This window comes from Lithobates pipiens, unplaced genomic scaffold (genome assembly GCF_037356315.1).
Source record: "Lithobates pipiens isolate NorthernLeopardFrog02 unplaced genomic scaffold, aLitPip1_a1.2 Scaffold_25, whole genome shotgun sequence".
Lineage (NCBI taxonomy): Eukaryota > Metazoa > Chordata > Amphibia > Anura > Ranidae > Lithobates > Lithobates pipiens.
In genome coordinates, this window is record NW_027507787.1 from 73,244,932 (window position 1) to 73,267,040 (window position 22,109).

Sequence of the window (22,109 nt, forward strand, 5' to 3'; positions counted from 1 at the left end):
GGTTAAATAATTCAGACCAAAAGCACTTTAACTGCGAACAATGCCACCAAATATGCACTAGTGTCCCATCGTGACCACATTGCCTCCAGTAAAGTCGAGAGTGATCTGGGGAAATCTTGGCCAGTTTGAGGAGTATAGTACCACTTATGTAAAAGTTTTTGAGCTAAATCCCAATACGTTATGCATTTAGATACTTGAAGAGGTTTCCCAGTTGAAGCATGCCAATGTGATGTGGAGATGTTGAAGTTTAATTCTCACTCACAGAATTCCATAGTAGGTGTTTTATTTAGTTTCATTGGTTTTTGGAGTAAGCCGTAGAAATTGAGAGGCAGGAAGGATTTTGGAAGATGGTTATCAAGCAACTGAAGAAGGTCTCCAGCCATGGCATCATTATTCCATTTTTACCAGGGAAAGTGGCAAACTCGTAGGTATTTGTAAAAGTCTGTGACATAAGTGATAAGTGTGGCATAAATCTTGAAAGGATTTTAAATGGTTACCCGCAAAGAGATCACTAAGGTAATGTATACCGAGTGAGTCCCAAGAGTGGAGGTCTAGATCCGGAGATGCTAGGTGTAGGCACAGTATCAGTAGGTGTCTTAATGCAGAGTGAGGTATACCCTTAACAGGTTGCATAACTGAGTTCCACACTCTGGAGGTAGCTGTCAGAGTGTCCATAAAGAATTTGTCCTGGTGTTGACGTAAGGTGGAGAAGCTAAGTAGGTACTTATGGTTAGAGCCCAATTCATGCGTTTCAAGCTGTTTCTAGGAGGTGTCTGATGAGTGTGACCACAATGATTACGTCAGGTGCTCCTATACCAGAGAACTACCTGGGAGCGTAAATGATAGAGGAATGGATGCAAGGTATTTTCTTCCCCCAGATGAAGGTGTTGATGATACTTTGGATATTGCGGAGATGTAATGGGAAGAACGGTAAAGGTAGCATCCTGAACATTTACAAAACTTGTGGGAGTAAAAACATTTTACAGAGTGCTATATGGCCTGTCCAAGATGCAAATGTGGCTCTGAAATCCTCACATATTTTAGTCAGTTTCATTACTAAAGTGTTGTAGTTGTGTCTGAGAATTCCAGAGCTTGATGACATCAGCTGAATACCCAGATATGTAAGCGAAGGGGTTGGTGCCCATAAGAAAAGTGACACGCGTGAAATGTGTGTTTTGTCGTAGCTATCTAGACAGATTGGGATCATATGCAATTGCGATTTGGAGTGATTAAATTTGTATAACGAGATCCTACTGAAATTTATTTAATTTATGCTGCAGTGCAGCGAGGGACATTTGTGGGTTTAAGGACAGTAACACATCATCGGCGTATAAACCTATTTTGTGCTCAGTATTTCCGATTTGAACTCTTCATATCAGTTGATCAGCTTGAATAGATTGGGCAAGAGGTTCCATAATGAGGGCAAATATGAGGGGGGAATGGGGACGGGGTGCCATTTGTAATTTGGAATGGTTTAGAAAGGCCACAAGTCCATACCCTGGCATTTGGGACTGTATAGAGAGTTTTAATATAGCCGAGTTAATTCGTCCTAATATGCCAAATTTTGCAGGACTGCTGAAAGAAAACCCCAGTGCACCCTGACAAATGCCTTCTCTGCATCCAAAGAGAGAAAGCAGGCATTCGACAGTGCTCAGACCATTGTATGATATCTATAAATCTCCTGGTGCTGTCAGAGGCCTGCTATCCCATTACAAAACCGACCCGATCATTGTGAACCAGAAGGGGAATAAGTGTGGCAAGCCAGTTAGCTAGGACCTTGGCATAGATTTTGGTGTCTGAATTCAAAAGCAAGATGGGGTGGTAATTAGCTGGGTCATCATGCGGCTTTCCTGATTTGGGAGTCGTGACGAGAAGTGCAGAGAGAGGATTCTGGGGGGAAGATGCCTGTGTCAGCAACTTGGTTATACATATTACCCAGATGTGGTACCAGACTACTGTGGAATATTTTATAATAGTCATTGCTAAAACCGTCTGGGCCTGGCGCTTTATGAAGCTCGAGGTTCTGTATTATTTTTTCAATCTCTAGGTCAGTAAAAGGGGCGGACAGTTCTGCAAGTTGTGCTGGATTTACAGTCGGTAAATTAACAGATTGTAAAAATTGGGAGATGTCATCAGATGATGGAAGTGTCTTATTGTCTTGATTCTTAAGGCAGAGTTCCGGCAAAATTATTATTATTTTTTTTTATTTGATCCAATCATTATTACTAATACAAATCCAAAAAAACTAATATACAATGTTTATTATGTAATTCTCAAAAATTTACATTTCTTACTGAATATTTGCTGCCTCCTGTTGTGGCCGTTGCCATCGAGATCTCAATTGGGCTTCACATGCCCACAATCATTTCCTGGATTTGTTTTGGAGAGGTGCATGCTGGGTAACCAGCATGCGCGATTCACCGGCCATAGCACCGATTGTTTCTAAAGTTGCCATTGCAGCGGGTGGCGACACAGAGGAAGGTCCCAGCCCATTGTTATGGCAGCATCACGGTACTGCCCACAGACTCCTGGGAAATGATGTGTCATCATTTCCCAAGAGCATAGGCAAGGGAGGAAGTGGCGAGGAGCTTCGGGAGGAAGGGACGAGGAGAAACCGGTCAGGCTTGTTCTACTGTTGCCCAATTTGAGGGGATTCTAGAAGGAGAGCTGTTGCCTATGTTTTGAGGAGAAGCATTAGGTACCAGTCTCCAGTTGTGTATTTGCTTAAATCCATCCATCCTTGGGGGTGAGGACAGAAACTGATTTGTCTTGATATGTAATTAGGATCTTGGTTGGAAAACCACATGAGTAGGTAATATTATCCCTGAGAATCTTGGTGATGGGAGCAAAGTCCCCGTCTTCTTTGAGCTGTGTAAGCAGAGCTGTCTGTGAAGAGGGAGAGTTGATTATAGGGTTCTGGGAGTGATTTCATGGAGCTGGCAGCTGAAATTATACAAGCTTTGACACAAAAGAAATGGACTCTTGCTACATCCCTGGGGACAGAGGCAGGAAGGTGTTTGGGCTTAAAAATTCTGTGGGCTCGATCAATAATAAAGTCCTGTGGTCTATGGTCAGGGAGCAGTTTTAGGAAGAGTTGATTGTAAGGTATCAGATCGCTGTTGGGGACAGACTCAGGGATTCCCCCTTAACTTAATATTGTTCCTTCTTGATCTATCCTCAAGATCAGCGATTTTATTTTTAAGTTGTTGAATCTCTTCTTTCTGATCCATGTGAGCATCAACTAGCTCATTACGTGCTGTTGTGCATTCAGACATCTGCTGCTCTAGTTCTGAGGTGTGTTCACCAATAGGACCAAATGGGACTGTATCTACATCACTGATTTATGAATTTCTCTCTGTAAAACTCTCTTTAGGGAGAGTAACATGTTTTTCAGTGAGTGCTCTGAGGCAGAGTTGTCTGAGGTGGGAAGTGCAGCCAGTGTGTCTGTGTTCCCAGCTGCACCACCCTCCCCTGCATGCGTGTCCCATTGCTGCTTCTTTTTACTTAAATGCCCTTTCATGTTTGGAGAGACAGAAGGAGCTGAGCATTTAGACAGCAGGATCTCCATAGTGTCTTCTTCAGTGTCTGAAGGGCGATCCAGGGAGTGCCTAGCAAGAGAAGAGCAGTGTGCCTTCCTGAGCGGCACTCCGGCGCCATCTTTTCTGTTCCCGGGCCCCGGTCTTAGGGTAGAAGTCTGTGAGCCTCCTGGGACCATTCTGTTTGTTCTTCTTGCGGGACATGCTTGGAACGATCCCGGGGCACAGGTCGGCAGATGCTGCTGTGAGTTGCTGTCCTCCCCGCTTGAAAGAGCACCAGTCTCAGGCAGCAATTCTCTTCAATGTCCAAACCATGATATAAAAAAAATTATAAATACCCTCCCCCCCCCTTTTTTTTTTTTTTTCTTAAGTGATCACATTCCCTCTGTTCTCTGCTGCATCAGAGCTGGGGGGAGGAGAAGCAGCAGTACACTGAGCTTCCCAGTGAATGGCTGTGCAACGGGGCATGTCAGGACAAATTTGATCATTGTAGGAGAGCAGGCAGAGTTCCCGGCTTAGCTAGAGAACTGACCACAATGTGCTCTCCTGCTTAGTTTGGTCAGTTTTTAATAGGAAAGCAAAGGGATTAGTAGGAACACCAGGGATCTCAAATAAAGGAAGCAATGCAAAGAGAACAAGATACTTTCTCATAGAAGTACGTGTTACAGCAGGCACATATCAGGAATATGAAGTGTTGGGGGTAACGAACATTTTAAGGTGCAACGGTATTTAATGATGATGAACTATCTGCAGACAACCAGCCGAGGCTAATCTGAGGGAACAGTGATTGGACAGGTTATGAGTCCACAGCATCACTGCTCTCTACCATTTAATTTGTGTGTAAATTTTATGTTGACCATAATATAATCTTTTAGAAGGAAACCCTTAGCATGTGTTAACCATTTGCCTCCATACATACTGTTTAGTTTTACAGTAAATGTGTACATTTAATAACTGCATTTTTTATTCCTGACACTATTTAAATATAAACGCGAACATATAATTTGCGTTGGAATGTTGACTATTTATATATTCTAGTTTTTCATTTATTTACGTGTGCATGTTTGCCAACCTTAATAACTGTTATTATGAAGTTTTGTAATGGGAACTAATTCTTGCACATTTTGGTGAACTAGAAGTTCCCTAAGTAAACAATAAAAAGAATATAAATATATACACTTTGGTGCACGCCAAATAATTTTTTTATTTCTTTTTTGTTTTTTCTGCAGTCTCAAATACTACAGTGTTCCAGCAGCACCCTCAGTTCCACAGACCTCCCCTCGGGAAAATTAACAGCATGTCAACCTATCGGGGTCCCAAATGAACCAGAAGAACAAATCCAAGAATCTTTATCTAATTACCAGAGCGATGATTCTGCTGCCAGCTCCATCATCCCTGCAAATGAACTAAGTGATCTGTTAAGCATGCAGTTGAAGATAAATGATGGAGAAGATGAAGCTAAAAATAAAAAGGAACGCAACAAAAATCATGCACAATTTGATGAGAACAAAAATGTTAAACGGTTTTCTTCTAACATTGTACCAGAATTTTCACCTAGTCAACAAAAGGATGTAAAGTCTAAAACAAGTGTACATGCATCATTGCCTGGACAAATATCAAGCCTAAAGACTTTGCAGTGCCCAAAGCCCAAACTGCAAAATACTTTGGCACATCGAGGAAACACTTTATCCTCCCCAAACAGTAGCTCCACAGACTCTAAAATCTTGGTGAATTCATTAAGCCCTTCTTGTCCACAAGAGAATTTCCTTACCAAAAAGAAACCGATCATATTGAATACCAATCCTGTGTATCAGACAACTGTAAATGTCACTCCTGACTCCAACACTAGCAAACTGGAAAGGATACATTCACCTTCTAGTCAGACCCTGTTGACTAAAACCATGCCAGATAGAAGACGACTAATTCACAGTACATCACCATCAACTGATAAGTTGTCAAGTGAAGGAGAGTTATCTTCTCATCTGCGAGCTCCAGCAGCTGAAACCTCAAAGCCAATAAGCAAGCTAACGCCCAAGGGATCATTGCTCCGACCTCCAAGTAATCTTCCTTCCAAACTAAAGGCACCAAATATTTCCAAGCCTGATGTACTTTCACAAGATGTTCCTAAAGAACCCCCAAAACCCCCAGGAAAGGTTTCATCTTCAATTCTCCCTAGGCCCCTTTCATATAAAAAAGATGGTATGCGCGAACCTGATACTTGCTCCATCCCAAAGAGGCAATCTCGACTCCCTCAACCAAAGTCAAATTAAATGAAAATATAGTGATACTGTATGCTTAAAAGTAATAGTGGGTACAATAAGTAGTCTCCTGTTTTAAGGAATGACAGTGGCCATGGTAGTGTTTTAATACAATTTATTGTCAATGTTGCGTTACCAAGAACATCATGGGGGGAAAAAATAGTAATTCTTGACCTACACAAAATACCTTGGCTTTGACTTTGACTAAGTATCCAGTTTGCCTTCTGCAGCAGTTCAACGGTTATAAACTATATGCTGCAGATGTGTTCATCCATTTTACAGATTTTCTTCTGAGTCCTGATCATCACATAGTGCAAATATAAACCATATATTTATGCATAATATATAATTTACTGCCAGTTGTACAATATATTTTCAAGTTCTATGCAAGTTTGTCACTTATTTATCTATCTTAAGATTATAAATTGTATTTATTAATTTGATATTTGTATTTTGCACATTATCCTGTTTAGATCTGCATACTATAATTTTGTACTTGTATCATGGAGTTCATCCATACAGGACACAGTCTACAAACAGCCTAATTTGCCGCTATGTAATGAAATGGATTCCCTCATTTTTAACCCTTTGTGAATAAGTCTTTATGAAATAACTCTTCCTTCACATTCATATTAGGTATCTGGTGGCCTTTTTTCAGTTTCCTTGCAAAATTAGGACCAAAAACATTGCATAAATTGCTTTAGGATGACATAACAGTATTATCAACAGGACTTTCAGCTCTAAGTTAATTATTTAAAATTAAATAGCACAGATTTTTACATATTATTCTGTGGGATACTAATATTAAAACTGTTCGATAGATTATACGGTGCATAGAAATTTGCTTCAGAAGGCTGCAGGAAAGCTTTCACAGAAGTTCAGGTTGTTTGCTTATGTTTTACACTAATTCAAGGTGTTAGTACACACCAAAATCTATTCATGTTTAATAGAAGAAAAATGAAGGGCTTCTGCATACAGATCTCCTTGCCCTCTTTCTATTTTAGAAACCAAGATGAAAGAGATAAGTACTTGATGATTCTTCTGTAAATATGCCTTTTGAGCTAGGCAGTATTTGGTTGAAAATGGGATACTTGGGATGGGAAAGAAGTTCAGCACTTGCCCTTGTGCAGTACCACGTTTTTTTCCAATGACAAAGATTCCTGTCCTGTCCTGTCATCTATCTCTCTGTCTTATACCTGTGCTGCATACAACCTATATTTTTTTATTTTTTCTGTTTCTACAAATATTCAGCAGAGGACTGCAGGAAAGATAGCCCAGTTTAAACATTTACATATTTCTGATTTGGCAAAGGTAGATACTGCATACACTGACATTAACGACTCTATAGCATTCGCTAGCAAAGGTGCTATAGCTCTTGCTGGACCACTTCACAAGTCTGTATCTATTAGACTTAAAATGGGTGCTTTCGGGTCACTAAAATGCGTACCTTGGTAAAAAAATAACTGACTTTAGATCTTATGTTGCACATGAGGGTATTTAAATGTTAATCACTATATTATTTATATTGAAGTATTTAGTAATGCAAAATGACATTGCACTTGCTGTTGTGTTATTTATAGTTCTGTTCTGACTTTGCTATACAATCTGTTATATATGGAGGCGGAATACATTTCTAAGGAACAGGTTTACAATGAGCTGTTGCTCAGGCTGATCATTTGTTAGCCCTTCTTAGGTGTCCTGTTGAAATCATTGCAGTATAAAAAGTAAAATGAAGGCGGCATCATATGGCTTCTCAGTAAACATGTCACTGGTAGAATGTTGGTAGACTGGTAAAATGTTCTAAAGACCAGCGAAGTTAAAATGTTGGCTATATGATATATTATTATAGTTGGATGAGGGTTCATTTTTACAAGAGTTATTCTTTTATTGCAGAACAAAAGCAATAATGTGGGAGCTACCACTGTTTAAAGTAAGTTACTTGGATACTCTAGGGCTGCTTTTATTTAATGTCTTTCTAATTTATGGAATGGGCATATATGAAACATCAGACCGGTAACAGATATCATTGGAGCAATTAGTTAAAAAGCCATATTATGGTTACCTAAATATCAAATCAGCAAATTTTGTTTTAGGTTTTCCATGGAGTAGGGACTTATTGTAATGGCATATTTAAGACATCTGTGTAAAATCAATAGTGGGATGGGAAATCATGACTACAAACACATCAGAAAGCATGCTCCAAAATCACCTAAAGCCCCCTAAAAGGCTCACTGTGCAAAATATGTCAATATCTAATATTTTACCTTTCTGTACAGATGATAGAATGGACTATGAAAGTGGTATCACCAAAAATATGAATTACTGTGGGCTTGTATGGCTGTGCCTTGGTGCTACAGCTTAAGGATAACTTGAGTTGGCTTATGTCATCAGATGGCTCGTTTGAATTACATCAATATCAATAGTACATAATGCCTGTATAAAGATGTGCTATGCAAAACTCATACTCTTTCTGTATTCATTTAATCTGCTGAAAATGATAGCCTCTCATACATTTAGAAAATATTTGAGCTATTTACTTGGTAAACCCGTAACACCTAATTTTTCAATATTTACAGGAAAAATATTGCAGTCACTTCTCTATGGCTGCCTAGCTGTATGAAAATTCCATTAGTTACTCTTCTGCATTTTGATTTTTCCCCATTAGTATGCAACTGTCTTCAAACCAGTAGGCAGTTGTTTATTAAAGAAACCTGTTATTGAATCACATACTGGTTAAATGTATAACATATTACAAGTTTCCTAACCTAACAGTATAGTTATTTTCCACATAGTAAAGGGTATTTAATTAGCTTGCATCCTTTTTCAGATCTGTACTGCAATTTTAGCATTTTCTTATACAATTATAATTAATAATACAGAAAACAGTGAGTGCTCAGAAATCAATGCTCTTTGAACAAAAAGGTGACCAACCTGATAGTCAAAGTATATCAAAAACAGTGCAACGCATAAAGTGCATCAAGAAATCATGAACTAAGTGAAGTACATAAAATAGAAAAGTGCATCAATCCAAAAATGTTAAAAACAAATATATTGTGCTAATTATATAACCATAAAGTGCAAGTGCTAATAGTGCATGGGAAAAGTTCAAATACCCATATATCAAGCAACATCCAAGATAGGTAATATCCATTGTATGAAACCACCACCACTATGCACTCACCAGAAAGCTAATGAAAATTGGCATAGACTGTCACATCCACTGTACAGATCCTTCATGCTTAGATGTTCAGCATGAACCATATGTATCCAGAGTGGGGGGCCCTATGTGAAAAATGCTCACGACACAAAGCCTAAAGGGTGAAGTTGTAGTGTAGTATTAATTACAATAGTTGACTAAAACAAAGAGTAACTTCCACGTGGAACAAAACAAACAAATGCAGCTGCTCCTTACTAAGATGGGTACCGATCTGGAAATGACATCAGCACCTAAGGCTCCACCCACCGCATTTTGTGCCTATGCATGTCGTCAGGATAAGTATCCTTGGGAATAGTGGTGGTTGTTTCATACACTGGATGCACTACTCATCTGTTGCATTGGATATCACCTAACTTGACTGTCATTAGTGGATGTTGCTTGAAATATGGACATTAATTTGAACTTTTCATACACACTATTAGAACTTGCACTTTAGAGTTATGTAATTAGATATAATTATATGTAATTATATATTACTTTATAACATTGAATTTTGGATTGATACACTTTATTTCATTATGTACTTTTGATTGTATGTATTTCACTTTGTTTTTTTGATGCACTTTATGTGCTGCACTGTTTTTTGACATACTTCTAATTATAAGTAAGAAGCTTACATATAATTCATACCTATGTGTGGCTCTCCACAGACAGGCAAAGCAGATCTGAGAATTTTATAGTGTACAACCATGGTGTTTTAACAAGTTTTGTATAGTTAACAATATTTAAAGGTACACAGCTCTGATAGTTAATTTTTCTTTAGTTTTTCATATATACACAATGTTTGGTCTGTTGCAGTCTATAATACAGGTATATTTTATCAGTAGTGGATACTCGTTTTAGCATAGATTCTGGACTTTGGAAGATTTTTAGTAGGCCCGCACTTAGTACTAGTTAGTCCATGTTAAATAGCCAAATCAAAAAACTGTGCATATGACTTGCCTTTTTAGTTTTAATGACTGCACTAATATTTTTCTCTCCACAAAATAAAAGTTTTCCAGAAAATCAAACCTTGCCTAATGCCCACTGTCTAGCAACAAAAGGGGATCGCCTTTACCACACTGTCACTGTTTTGCTGATATCAATACTTCTAGATTTTGTCAGTTTTCAAAACTGCTGGTATGGTGCATTTAAGATACAAGAGCTCTCAAGGAAACCTGGCACACCTAGATGCTTAGATTTTGATCCTCCACTGTAAACATCAGGAAGAGTTTACCTCTGCTGCTTACATACATAATGCAAAAGGTGATCTGTAGGTGCTTCACCTTTAATTTAGGGTTCAGCCATTCAATACAAAGTTGTGACTACTAACATGGGACCCTTATCAGCCTTTGTTGGAATAGTGACTGCAATTCTCCACATAGGTCACCAAGATCTGTTGTCTTTGCAAGCAAATGCAGCTTTGCTGGTTCTTGGGAGCCACACACTACATTTAAGATTGTAGTACCAGGCCAGGACCAGGAGACAATCCATATAGTTGAGTCTTCCAGTGACTAGTCAGCCCCAGACAGAGCAGCAACACCTTCCTGTGTATATTAGATGATGGATAACGAGTTAATCAGCACTTGCAGACCTCCATTTTTGCATCCAATGCAGACCATCCTTAAACATTCAGATTGGATGGTCGTAACTGTCCCTTTTTAGTTTTCAATTCGTTTGTTGTATAGTCTACAGTTCTTATTCTTGCCTGCCTCACTATGCTTATCACAATCACAGCTATTGTAAAGGTTAAGCTAAGTGCATCAATCCTTTTTTTGCTACTGGGAGTTTGGTTTAATCTTAAGTCTTCAGAAGGTTAAAAAAAAAAAGAAAATTTCTGGAGAAAAGAGTCAGGCGAGTGCCTTCAATTAATACGTTACATAACATTGGGCACAGTTGTTTATAAGCTGGATTGCATTCTTCTGCCTTTGTCTGACTTGTCAACTAGAGTCATGCAGCTCTGCTATGCGTTTTTAATAAGTTGACATGGAAGAATTCCATTAGTTTGCTTATTTCCCACTCTATTTAGGCTGCTCTAGAAGCTACTTTCATCTTAAAGTCTCTTGTATAATATGTGCAATATCTGTAAGAGGAAAGACTAACTATATAACTACTGTACTTTTATGTGGCATAGAAGAACATTTAATTAAGGTGATAAAACAAAAGAAAACAATATGCACTTTAAATGAGCTTTACTGCTTGGAGTTGTGCCTAAAATTATCTACTTGCCTCCAATTGTTTGGCTTTCTTTACATGTAAAATAATAAAAATGTACTTGTTTTATAATTGCTGTGTCTAAATGATCTTTAAAGAGAAATAAATACAACACCTCTTTGTAGCATGCCTGTTTCTTCCTGGTATCCTAAACTGTCTGAGTTTATTTGTTCTGTACACCTACATTTATTTTCATGTACATATGGTTTCTTTAAAGTTGCCCCACTTCACCCCTACTCCATAATATCTTTGGTCTCTATATCTTATAGTGACAAGTGGTGCACTTTAAACATCTGTTTTACAGTTAGGACCCTTGCACATAGGGCCATCCAGCTGCAGTCTGTCCCTCCCAAATGTTTATGGTACATTCACATCTGCAAATGCACCCTGCTTGCGATTTAGATGTGAGAACTCCAGTGGGGGTTGCGTTGATTAGCTTCAAGTAGGAAGCCCAATTGAAAGCAGTGGGAGGCTGTTAGGTCTCGCAGCTAATCGCACCCACATGAAGATAGACTGTCTAGGGTGATCACTCCCATGTGATCGCTGCTTGAAAGTTTAAATGCAAGTGGGCTAGATTAGCTGTTAGAGCCGACAGCCTCCTATTGCTTTCAATGGGGTTGCCTACTGGGAACTAATCATGAAAACCCCTGCTGGAGTTCTAGCATCTAATCGCAGGCCAGGTGTATTTGCAGGTCTCACAATAAAAAATGTATAGTGGTGCTAGAAGGATGTATCATAAACGTAAACTTAGCAAGATGACATGATGTGATAGGGAAGTCCTTTATGAAAGTCCATGGAATGAAAAGTAATCAGGCAGCACCCTTAGAGCGAAGCAAGTGAATGTATAGTGGTAACCAAGGGGTGCCAGACTAAGTGCAGTATTAAAATCAACAGTTTAATGAAAGCAAGACAATTGGCAACTCACAAGATAGATGAGTAATACAGGCTCAGTAGTTGGGACTATTAATTTTACTGGCCTCTCTGAGCCTTCTGGATGTCGTAGCAGCCTTGAGCACTGGGTAGAAGCAGGAAGTGCCCAATCGCTGCCGTAACCAGCATGGAAAGCAAGATGGCGCGGGAAGTGACCTCTCTACAGAGGGCATCTAATGTTTGGTAAGCTGCAATATATTTTGGGTTGGGTTTAATATTGGATGAGGGCTATGCAAATATTGTCTAAGAAAAATGTATAAAAGGGACAAAGTAGCTGACCATATGTCCTGGTTAATAGATAATACAGATAAATATAAATGCAAACTCAAAATGAAGGTAGCACTAAAACACTGAATAAAGATGCAAAATTTGTGAAATGATTAACCACGACCCAACACTGGACATTTTCACCTCCCTCCTGTCCAGGCTAATACTCGGTTCTCAGTTCTGTCACACCTCAAATAGGTCATTTTTACCCTTTTCTTTTGAAAAAAAAAAAAAAAAAAAAACTTTTCTTTCAGTGGTATTTAATCAGCACTGGATTTTTATTTTTGCTAAATGATAAAACACGCAAATGGTTGAATTCCCCCCCCCCACCACCACCACCAAAAATTTTTTTTTGCTTTCTGTTTAGGTCAATTTGTATTCTTCTACATTTCTTTGGTAAAAATAACCCAAATCAGTGTATATTATTTAGTCTTTGTGAGTGTTATAGGTGTTGATTTACTAAAACTGGAGACTGTAAAATCTGGTGCAGCTGTGCGTGGTAGCGTCTCATTTCAGCTTGTTCAGTTAAGCTTTGACAAAATTATAGGGATTTCACATCTGTCAGTTTCGACAAAGCACAAATTAAATGTGTGAAACGTGCCAACTTTTGTTTCCCCTGCCAATATGCCCTGTGCCTATTTTTTTATGATTTTTTGAATAAAGGATCTTTTATCTGCATTTTATGTGTGCAGCCATTCAATCTTCTTTCTTCATATGTAGGGATTTCACATCTGCAAATTTTTTTCAAAGACTGGATGCATAGAGGGGCCCAAAATCCAAGGAGCACCTTTGGGCTCTCGAGGAGCATAAATTACGCATTTAATTTCCAGACTACATTTTTGGAGGCCCTGTTGCACCAGGACAGTGGAAACACCCGCACCCCATTTGGGAAAGAAAACACTCAAAGCCATTTTTTCCCTACAAGTTTTTGGTAAATGCAGGAAATAAAAAAAGGAAGAATTTTCCTTGCCTGTCAAATGCTCTCTGAAGAGCTATCCAAACATGGGTGGATTCTCAGAGAGCATCACATGTGAACAAGTGCTTATGTTGACTGCTTTGGTGGGGTGATCAGGGACGCTGAGACTGGTGCGAAAGCGATTAGGGACACTGACTAGTGACAGGATTTTTGTTTACATACTGTCACCAGAGTAGTGCAGTGTCATGTTGTTGACAATGTACTACTCTGGGGGAGGTGATCGGGATTTTTATTTTCTACACTTTGATCATCACTGTAACAGAAATTGTGTTAACGGTCATGAATGGCTTTCATTCATGCCTTTTGTTTATTGTTGTGATTGGCCACAGCTGTCGCATGGTACAGAGCTGCTGGGAGTGGCCCTGTACAACATGTGATCACTTTGACTAATCACAATAGTAAATAATGAATCATGAGTGGAAGCCATTATTGACAATGTACTTGTAAACGTGATCACTGTTTTTGGTCACAGCAATCACATGGTATCTGGGACAATCACAGTGGCCTAGTACTGAGTGCTCTGCAAAGCAAGCGTATTGTAAAAACAAACCAACACAGATATACTGTATAACAGTAATCAAATCTAAACATTAATATGGATCAGAAAATATTAAATATTACGTGTGCTAATCAAAGTCAGATCAAAATAAAGTCCATATAAGGTGATATCCAATTCTCACATGAAAAAAAAAAAACAAGTAAAGTCTCTTAATCCAGTGTAGCACCACATTTGCCACATGTGAACCCACTGTTCCCTTAAGTATGAAATCTACTGAAATTCCATGACCCCAAATACAGCTAACCGACATAGTATAACAGAGATTGGCAGAGCTGACGTTTGTGATGACGTCACTGCATTCAGTCCACGCCCTTGTCTGTTTCATCAGATGTTGATGTTCTCAAGGGATATCACAATGTGAGCGCTTTTAACACATTTGTAATAAATTTTGTTTCATGATATTGCACTATTGCTGTATTTTCGATTACCTTTATACATGGGCTCTGCTGAGTGTGGGCTGCATGTTAACTGAAGAAGCTGGAGGAGAACTGATCCTGGATAAGCTATGTACTGTACACATGCTGACCACTGGGTGGGATTGGACATTCACTTTATATGGACTTTATTTTGATCTTCTCACTTTAATTGGCACATTTAATTTTGATATTTTCTTTTTTTTTTTTATTTCTGTTTATTGAATTTTCAATTTATAAGAACAGTTACAACACAAGTTGAGTCCTGCCAACATAGCAGTATCCCAACCGTTGGCCTCGCAGGGCCTAACATAACAACCTTCCCGCTATCTAACCCCCCCCCAAACCCCTTCCCCCTGTTTGTCACGACTCAGCCCCCCCAATTTCTCGGACTATTACCTCAGATCTAGGTTCCTGCAGTTCATCAAAAACTATTATCTATATATAGATGTACCGGCAGCCCTCTACTGCATACTAGTTAGAATCGTCAGTTCGTTACATTACTCACACCCCCTATTTCATTTCTTCAAAACAACCTCCATACTGCGATCAACAGGACCTAGTTGCCTTATCCATCCCCGTCACATCAAGTCCCGGGGACTAACCCGCAGTGCCTTCCGCTTCGTACCAGGCTCTCCAAACCCTATCAAATTTGTTCGCAGTTCCCCGCACCCTGTAGGTCGTTTTATAATACGGCAACATAGAATTGATTAAATGTTTCCAAAAACCTATGTCCGGGGCCTGTTTATTCTTCCACTTAAGTAGAATGGCCTTTTTACCATAAAATAGCAGGATGGTGATCAACGTTCGTAGTGCCCTGGACGGCACCACCTCCTCTACCAGGCCCAGCAAGCAAACCCGCACCTTCAGGGGGATCTGTACCGCCACAACCTCCGATATACACGAGACAACCTCCTGCCAAAACCTCCTAATGTGAGCACAACTCCAGAATACATGGTCGGCATCGGCCGGAGAAAAAGCACATCTCCAACACTCTGCCGTCGTCAATCCATATATCCTGGCTATTCTGGCCGGTGTGTAGTAGCTTCTATGTAAGAACTTAAATTGTATTAGACGATCCCTGGCTGACACAAGATGCTGAAAAGGTTGTGCCCAGAGATCATCCCAGTCCTCCGTTTGAATATCAGGGACTTCCATTTCCCATTTAGTCCTGCACCTAGTGACCGCCTTAGGCGAACGTTTAAAAAGTTCCTTATAAGTTACGGAGAGCGTTTTAGACAGGTCCTCCCGGGATAGCAATAATTCGAGCGTCGAGGGCAGAGATGCCACCCTCAACTCCTCAAATTGAGCGTGATACGCGTGCCTGAGTTGAAAAAAACGGAAAAAATACGAGTTAGGCAAATCATGCCTAGTTTGTAGCTGCGAAAAAGACTGCAAGTCCCCTAGGTTTGTGATGTCCCCGAGCGTCTTTATGCCTTTAATCGCCCATAACATGGGATCAGGTAAACCATAGAAATGGGGGAGCTTCCTATTCATCCACAGAGGTGTGGACGGAGATATTCCTTTATAGCTAGGGGCAGTCAAATTGTGTGCCTTCTCCCACGCCCTAATCGTGGCCGTCATGGTTACGGTGATGGGCAAATCCGAATTGGTTCCCCGAAAAAGTGCCAGACGTAAGCTTTCGTACGAACCTAGATGTGCGGCTTCCAGTACAGTAGCCGCGTCACCTTCGTCGGATAGTAGCCACCGGCGTGCAAACACCATCTGGCCCGCTAGGTAATATTTGAACCAATCCGGTACTGCTAGGCCACCCCCATCCATTGGTTCCTGTAGGACCTTTAACCCGATCCGAGGTGATTTTGGTGACCAGAGAAATGTGTTTAAAATCCCCTCCAATTGTTTGAAAAAGGACATTGGTATCCAGACCGGAGCATGTCTTAGAAAATATAGGATTACCGGAAGCAGTTTCATTTTAAGTAAACTGATTCTGCCCATAAGGGACAGGGGCAGTCTGACCCAGGCCTGCGTTTTATGCTTAAGGAGACCTACCAAGGGAAGTAGGTTCAAGGAGAAATAGTCATGCACCCGGGGAGTGACCGTTACTCCAAAATTCTTAATTGATTCCACCCATTGAAGTGACAAGTCTGGATCCATCCTAGTTTTAGCCTTTTCATCCACCGGCAGGATGGATGACTTCTTCCAGTTCACTCTAAGACCCGAATAGACGGCGAACCTGTCAAAGACAGCCAACGCCTCTTTCAGAGACTCCTCCGGGTCATTAAGGAACAAAAGCATATCATCAGCATAGAGGGCTAATGTCTCTCTAATAGACCCTACCCTGATGGCCTGTACCCTCTCCGCCGACCTGAGTGCGATGGCCAGGGGCTCCATGGCCAGGGCAAATAAAAAGGGAGACAACGGGCAACCCTGCCTGGTGCCCCTGCCCACCGCAAAAAAATCAGAGGTCCTCGCACCTATTCTAACTGCCACCTTAGGATTCGTGTACAACATGGATACCCATTTACAAAACTGCGGCCCAAAACCCATGACTTCTAGCACTTTAAGCATATATTCCCAATCAATAGAATCAAACGCTTGTCTATGGACACTACGATTCTACAGTCCATTGGCGGGAGTTGCAAATGAGTAAAAAGCCTCCTTATGTTTGTGTCCGTTGATTTGCCAGGCATGAACCCTGTCTGGTCGCTGTTCACCACCGTCTGAATAACTTTGGCAAGTCTGGTCGCTAGGATTTTTGTGAGGACCTTAAGATCCGTGTTTAGGAGAGCTATGGGACGATAGGATGCACACTCTGTAGGATCTTTCCCCGGTTTTAACAATAGAAGCATATAAGCCTCCATCATGGAGGGTGGTAGTGAGGACACGTCAAGACAGTGTTGTAGCAGCCAATTAAAACGCGGGGCCAACAGCTCTACATTCAACTTGTAAAATTCTATTGGAAAACCATCCGGTCCCGGGGCCTTATTGGGTGGAAATGAGAAAATGGCCTTTTGAATTTCCATAAGCGTAATAGGGGAATCAAGGGTCAAGCAGTCGTCTTCCGCCAGTCGTGGGATGGGCAGACCCCCTAATAGGGAATCCAGAGCTCCAGAGTCATACCTAGGGATGGGCTGGTACAGTTTCGAGAAAAAGGTCACAAACTCCTGCATTATTAAGGTTGGGTCAGTAACTAAGACACCTGAGTCAGTTCTAATTTTAGGAATGTGCACCAGGGGTGGCTTATCAGCCACCAATGCGGCCAGTAGCTTTCCATTCTTGTCCCCTTCAGCAAACACTCTGTGGGCATTAGTAGTCCATTCAGCGCTAGTCAACTCCTTAATATGAAGTGGCAAACTCCTCCTTGCTGTTAGGAGATGCTCAAGAGTGGCCCCCGTCGGGGACCCCGCGTCAGCCTCCGCACACTCCCTCTCCTGCTGCTCCAACCTGACGAATTCTTCGTTATCATTGACCCGAGCTGTTTTTATTGCTGAGATACATTCGCCCCTTGCAACTGCCTTAAAGGCATCCCAAACCACGGGTGGGTCCGAGGTGTTTACGTTCTCTGACCAATATTGTTGAAAAGCAGGGTTAAGCTGGGAGAGCACTTCTTCCTTCTGTAACCAACTGGCAGACAACCTCCATCCCCTCTTCCCGGATCCGGTCGGAAAAGACAGGGTGAGGGAGAGAGGATTATGGTCCGACAAGCCCCCCGGCAAATATTCCACACTGTGCATCAACCTATCATTTCCAAAGGCCAGATCAATTCTCGCCGCCGACCCATGGGCCGAGGACACGTGAGAATAGCTTCTGGCCACCGGATACTTCCACCTCCACAATTCCGTCAACCCCACCCCCAAAGCCCAATTTTTTAGTTCCGTCGAACCTCCCCTACTTGGGTTGGAGGAATCCAACACCGCATCCAGTGTAGCATTGAATCCCCCAATACCACCATGGGTAAATGTAAAAATTCCGCCAGGCTGGCAAACATATCATACAATAATTGAACCTGGAATGGGGGGGGGTATATAAACATTGACCAATAGTATCTTCCGGTAGTACACTTCCATCACCACCGCCACATACCGTCCCCCCTGGTCTGTAATAATGATGTACCGTGCAGGCAACAGCCTTGCTAATAAGCATTGACACTCCCCTTGCATAAGTAGAATATGTGGAATGTAAAGCTTTCTGTATCCACGGCTTCCGCATAGTCAACACTTTGGCTCCATCTAGATGGGTTTCTTGGAAAAGTATTATATGCGGTTTGTATTGTTTCAAATATTGGAAAACTGAGACCCTTTTAAATTTGTGGTTTAGGCCTCGGACGTTCCAAGAGACAATTGCCAACCTATCCACCATTATCCCACAACAGAATAATACATGTACAGTTCAGGTCAGACCATGCTCCCACGTGCCGGACCACCGGTACCATGTTATAAAACCTTAACATAAGGAACCATACCTCTTTTCCGAGTCCTGACAAACCGAAAACCCCCCCTGCTCTTATACCAGCACCCGTTTTAGAACCAAACCAAAGTGTCCTGATATGAAGCTTCCTCCCATAACGAAAACAGCAAAAACTTGCGGTGAGGTCCAACCGCTGCAATCGAAAGTCTGGCAATACCTCCTCCGTCATGTCGTCCTCAGTCCTAAGCTCCAGGAAGTGAGTAAACTGTTGGAGCACAGCACGCACCAGGGCACAGACACATGCCAACATATTGCCACGCAAGTGGTTGAGATCAGGGAGAAATAAAATAAAAAGCAAAAGGAAAAAAAAAAACATAAGGATGATTTGATGAGTAGCCATGGGTAAACATGAGTAGAAAAACTGAAGGAAAAAAAGGAAAAAAGTAAAGGGACCGTGAGCTCCCTGATCCCTCCGGGGAAAAACCCACCTCCCCCTCAAGCAACCTCAGAGTACCGCAACCTGCACCATGAGCTTCCTCCTCCCTAGCTGCATGTACGTGTTGCAATGTTCCGGATAAATTGGAGGGTCCTGCTCCAATCCATTGTCTGCAGGTAGGGCTGTTCCGCCGGGGGCCACCCGACTCATCGCTGTGTCTCTACTGACAGGATGTGGCAAAACTCACTAGGCTTCAGTAGGCCAGTCCTTGTTTCGGACAACTTGTCATAGAAGTGTGCAACAGGCACAATAGTCCGCCACAGCCGTGGCAGGTGAGCAACCCCGCGCCCAATGTCCCAAGCCGTTAAGCCAGTTCCTTATCCATCCAGTCGCAGGCCTCCGCAGGGTTGTCAAAAAATTTCACACTGCCTTTGTATTGGATTCGGAGCCTGCTCGGGTATAGTATACTGTATGGTATCTCCTTCGCGCGGAGCCTCTTGCGGACATCTGTAAAGGATCTGCGTTGTTGTTGCGTGGCGGCAGAAAAGTCAGGGAATAGCATTAACTTAGAGTTTTCATAAAACAGCTCTTGCATTCTTCTAGACTTGGCCAGGATCATGTCCCTATCCCTGTAGTTCAGGAATCTGACAAGAAATGGTCGCGGGAACGCCCCCGGTGGCCGCCGGCCCGTCGGGACCCTGTGTGCCCGTTCTACCACGTAAGTGGGGGGTAAATCTTCCAGGGATAATAATTTTTTGAACAAAGCCTCCGCAAACTCCACCGGCCTGTCCCCTTCTGATCCCTCCGCCAGGCCCACCACCCGTACGTTGTTTCGCCTTTGACGGTCTTCGGCGTCATCTGCTCTGCGCTGGAGGTTCCGCACCATGTCACGGAGTTCAGTTATATAGGCTGCCTGTGAATGTGTGGTATCCTCAACTCCAGACACCCTGTCCTCCACCGTAGTGAGCCTGCCCCGGATCTTGTCCAGGTCGTGTCGTATCAGGGTGCATTCTGAGGACAAATGATCAATGCGCCCCATCAACTCTGACTTACTGACATTAATGGCTTCCAGTATAGGCCTCGTGATCGCCTCAGCGTCCACCGCCACAGGATGGTCCTCGGGTCCCTCACCGTCTGCTCCCAACTCCGCTGCTTGAGCAGGATGCTCCATCCCGTCCCACGGCCACGCTGCACTCTGCTCAGCCCTCCGTGAAGACAAGATGGCGGGGGCGGGACTTCCGGCCGTGTCCTGTGTGGAGCGAGTGCGGCGTTGCTCTTTCTGGGCCCTGCGCTGCTGTTTAGAGGCCGATGAAGGCATGTCCGGAGCCTGCACACCTTCCCCCGGACTATGGTGCCTTGTATTCCCGGCCGGCTGCGCTCCAATATCAGCAGGATGAGCGGAGCTGTGGAGAAAAGCGGATACTAGCAGGATGAGCGGAGCTGTGGAGAAAAGCTTGCTGCCGCGATCACATCCGGTCACGCCCCCCCTAATTTTGATATTTTTTGATCCATATTCATTTTTAGATTTGATCACAGTTACATACGGTATATACAGCTGGTAAAATATTTATTGAACAGGTCACCATTTTTCTAGGTAAATATATTTCTAAAGGTGCTATTGACATGACATTTTCACCATGTCAGTAACAACTCATGCAATCCGTACATACAAAGAAATAAAAACACATTCAGAAATTAAGTTATGTGTAATAAAATGGAATGACAAAGGGAAAAAGTATTGAACACGCTAACTGAAATTTATTTAATACTTTGTACAATATCCTTTGTTGGTAATGACAGCTTCAATATGTCTCCTGTATCCTGTGAAACTAGTCGCATGCATTGCTCAGCTGTGATTTTGACCCATTCTTCCACACACAGTCTTCAAATCTTGAAGGTTCCGTGGTCCTCTTCTGTGAATCCTGATCTTTAGTTCTTTCAGTCGATTTTCCATTGGATTCAAGTTGAGTGATTGGCTGGGCCATTCTAGCAGCTTTCTTCTCTTTCTTTGAAACCAATTGAATTTTCTTGGCTTTGTGTGGGATCATTGCTTGCTGAAATGTCCACACTCATTTCATTTTCATCATTCTGGTAGATGGCAGCTGATTTTTATCAAGAATGTCTTCGTACATTTTTACATTCATCCTTCCTTCAATGACATGAAGTTTGCCAGTACCGTATGCTGAAAAACAGCCCCACACCATGATGTTCCCACCTCCAAACTTCACTGTTGGTATGGTGTTTTTGGGATGATGTGCAGTGCCATTTGACCTCCAAACATGGTGTGTATTATGGCATCCAAAGAGTTAAATTTTTTGTCTCATCTGACCAGACTATATTCTCCCAGTATTTCACAGGCTTGTCTAAATGTGCAGCAAAATTTACACAAGCTTCAACAGGCTTTTTCTTCAGCAATGGAGTCTTGCGTGGTGAGCGTGCAAACAGGCCATGGTGGTTGAGTGCATTACTTATTGTTTTCTTTGAAACAATTTTACCTGCAAATTCCAGGTCTTTCTGAAGCTCTCCACTAGGGATGAGCTTCATGTTCGGGTCAATTAAATTCGGGCCCATTCGTTGAAAAACTAACATTATGGGGCGTTCGTGCCAAATTTGAGTGCCGCGTAACGCCCCATAATGCACTGTGAGAGCTTAGTGCATTGCTGTATGATTGGCCAAAGCATGCACCATGACCTGCATGCTTTGGCCAGTCCCAGCGCCCTCATTTAAGAGAGCCATAATTGGTCAAAGGCAGGTTGCCTTTGGCCAATCATGGCTCAGGGGACTAAGTCCACACCCCACACTATATAAGGCTGTATGCACATTGGCCCCGTGTAGTGTGTTGTTGACGTGGATGGAGAGAGTGTCATTTAGATTGAGCAGGCAGCTTATTCAGTTAGCTGCAGTGTATTTAATAAATATATATACACACACAGTCAGTCTCGTGTGTATGTGTGTA

General features: G+C 42.0%; 1 protein-coding gene and 1 long non-coding RNA gene across 4 annotated transcripts in view; one reads left to right on the top strand and one right to left on the bottom strand.

Moving 5' to 3' along the window:
* The window catches only part of CCSER2 (coiled-coil serine rich protein 2), a 182,706-nt gene extending 171,378 nt beyond the window's left edge, over positions 1-11,328 (top strand). The window contains exon 13 of one of the 3 annotated variants that reach the window (XM_077454593.1): positions 4,766-4,963. In XM_077454593.1, coding sequence (XP_077310719.1) covers positions 4,766-4,829 — 64 coding nt within the window. In that variant the 3' untranslated portion in view covers positions 4,830-4,963. Of the gene's footprint in view, positions 1-4,765 lie in introns of all 3 variants that reach the window. The other 2 variants (XM_077454594.1, XM_077454592.1) reach the window with 2 other exon arrangements.
* Positions 1-22,109, bottom strand: part of LOC143930339 (uncharacterized) — an 892,155-nt gene that overhangs the window by 547,965 nt on the left and 322,081 nt on the right. The gene's annotated exons all lie outside the window — the stretch shown is intronic.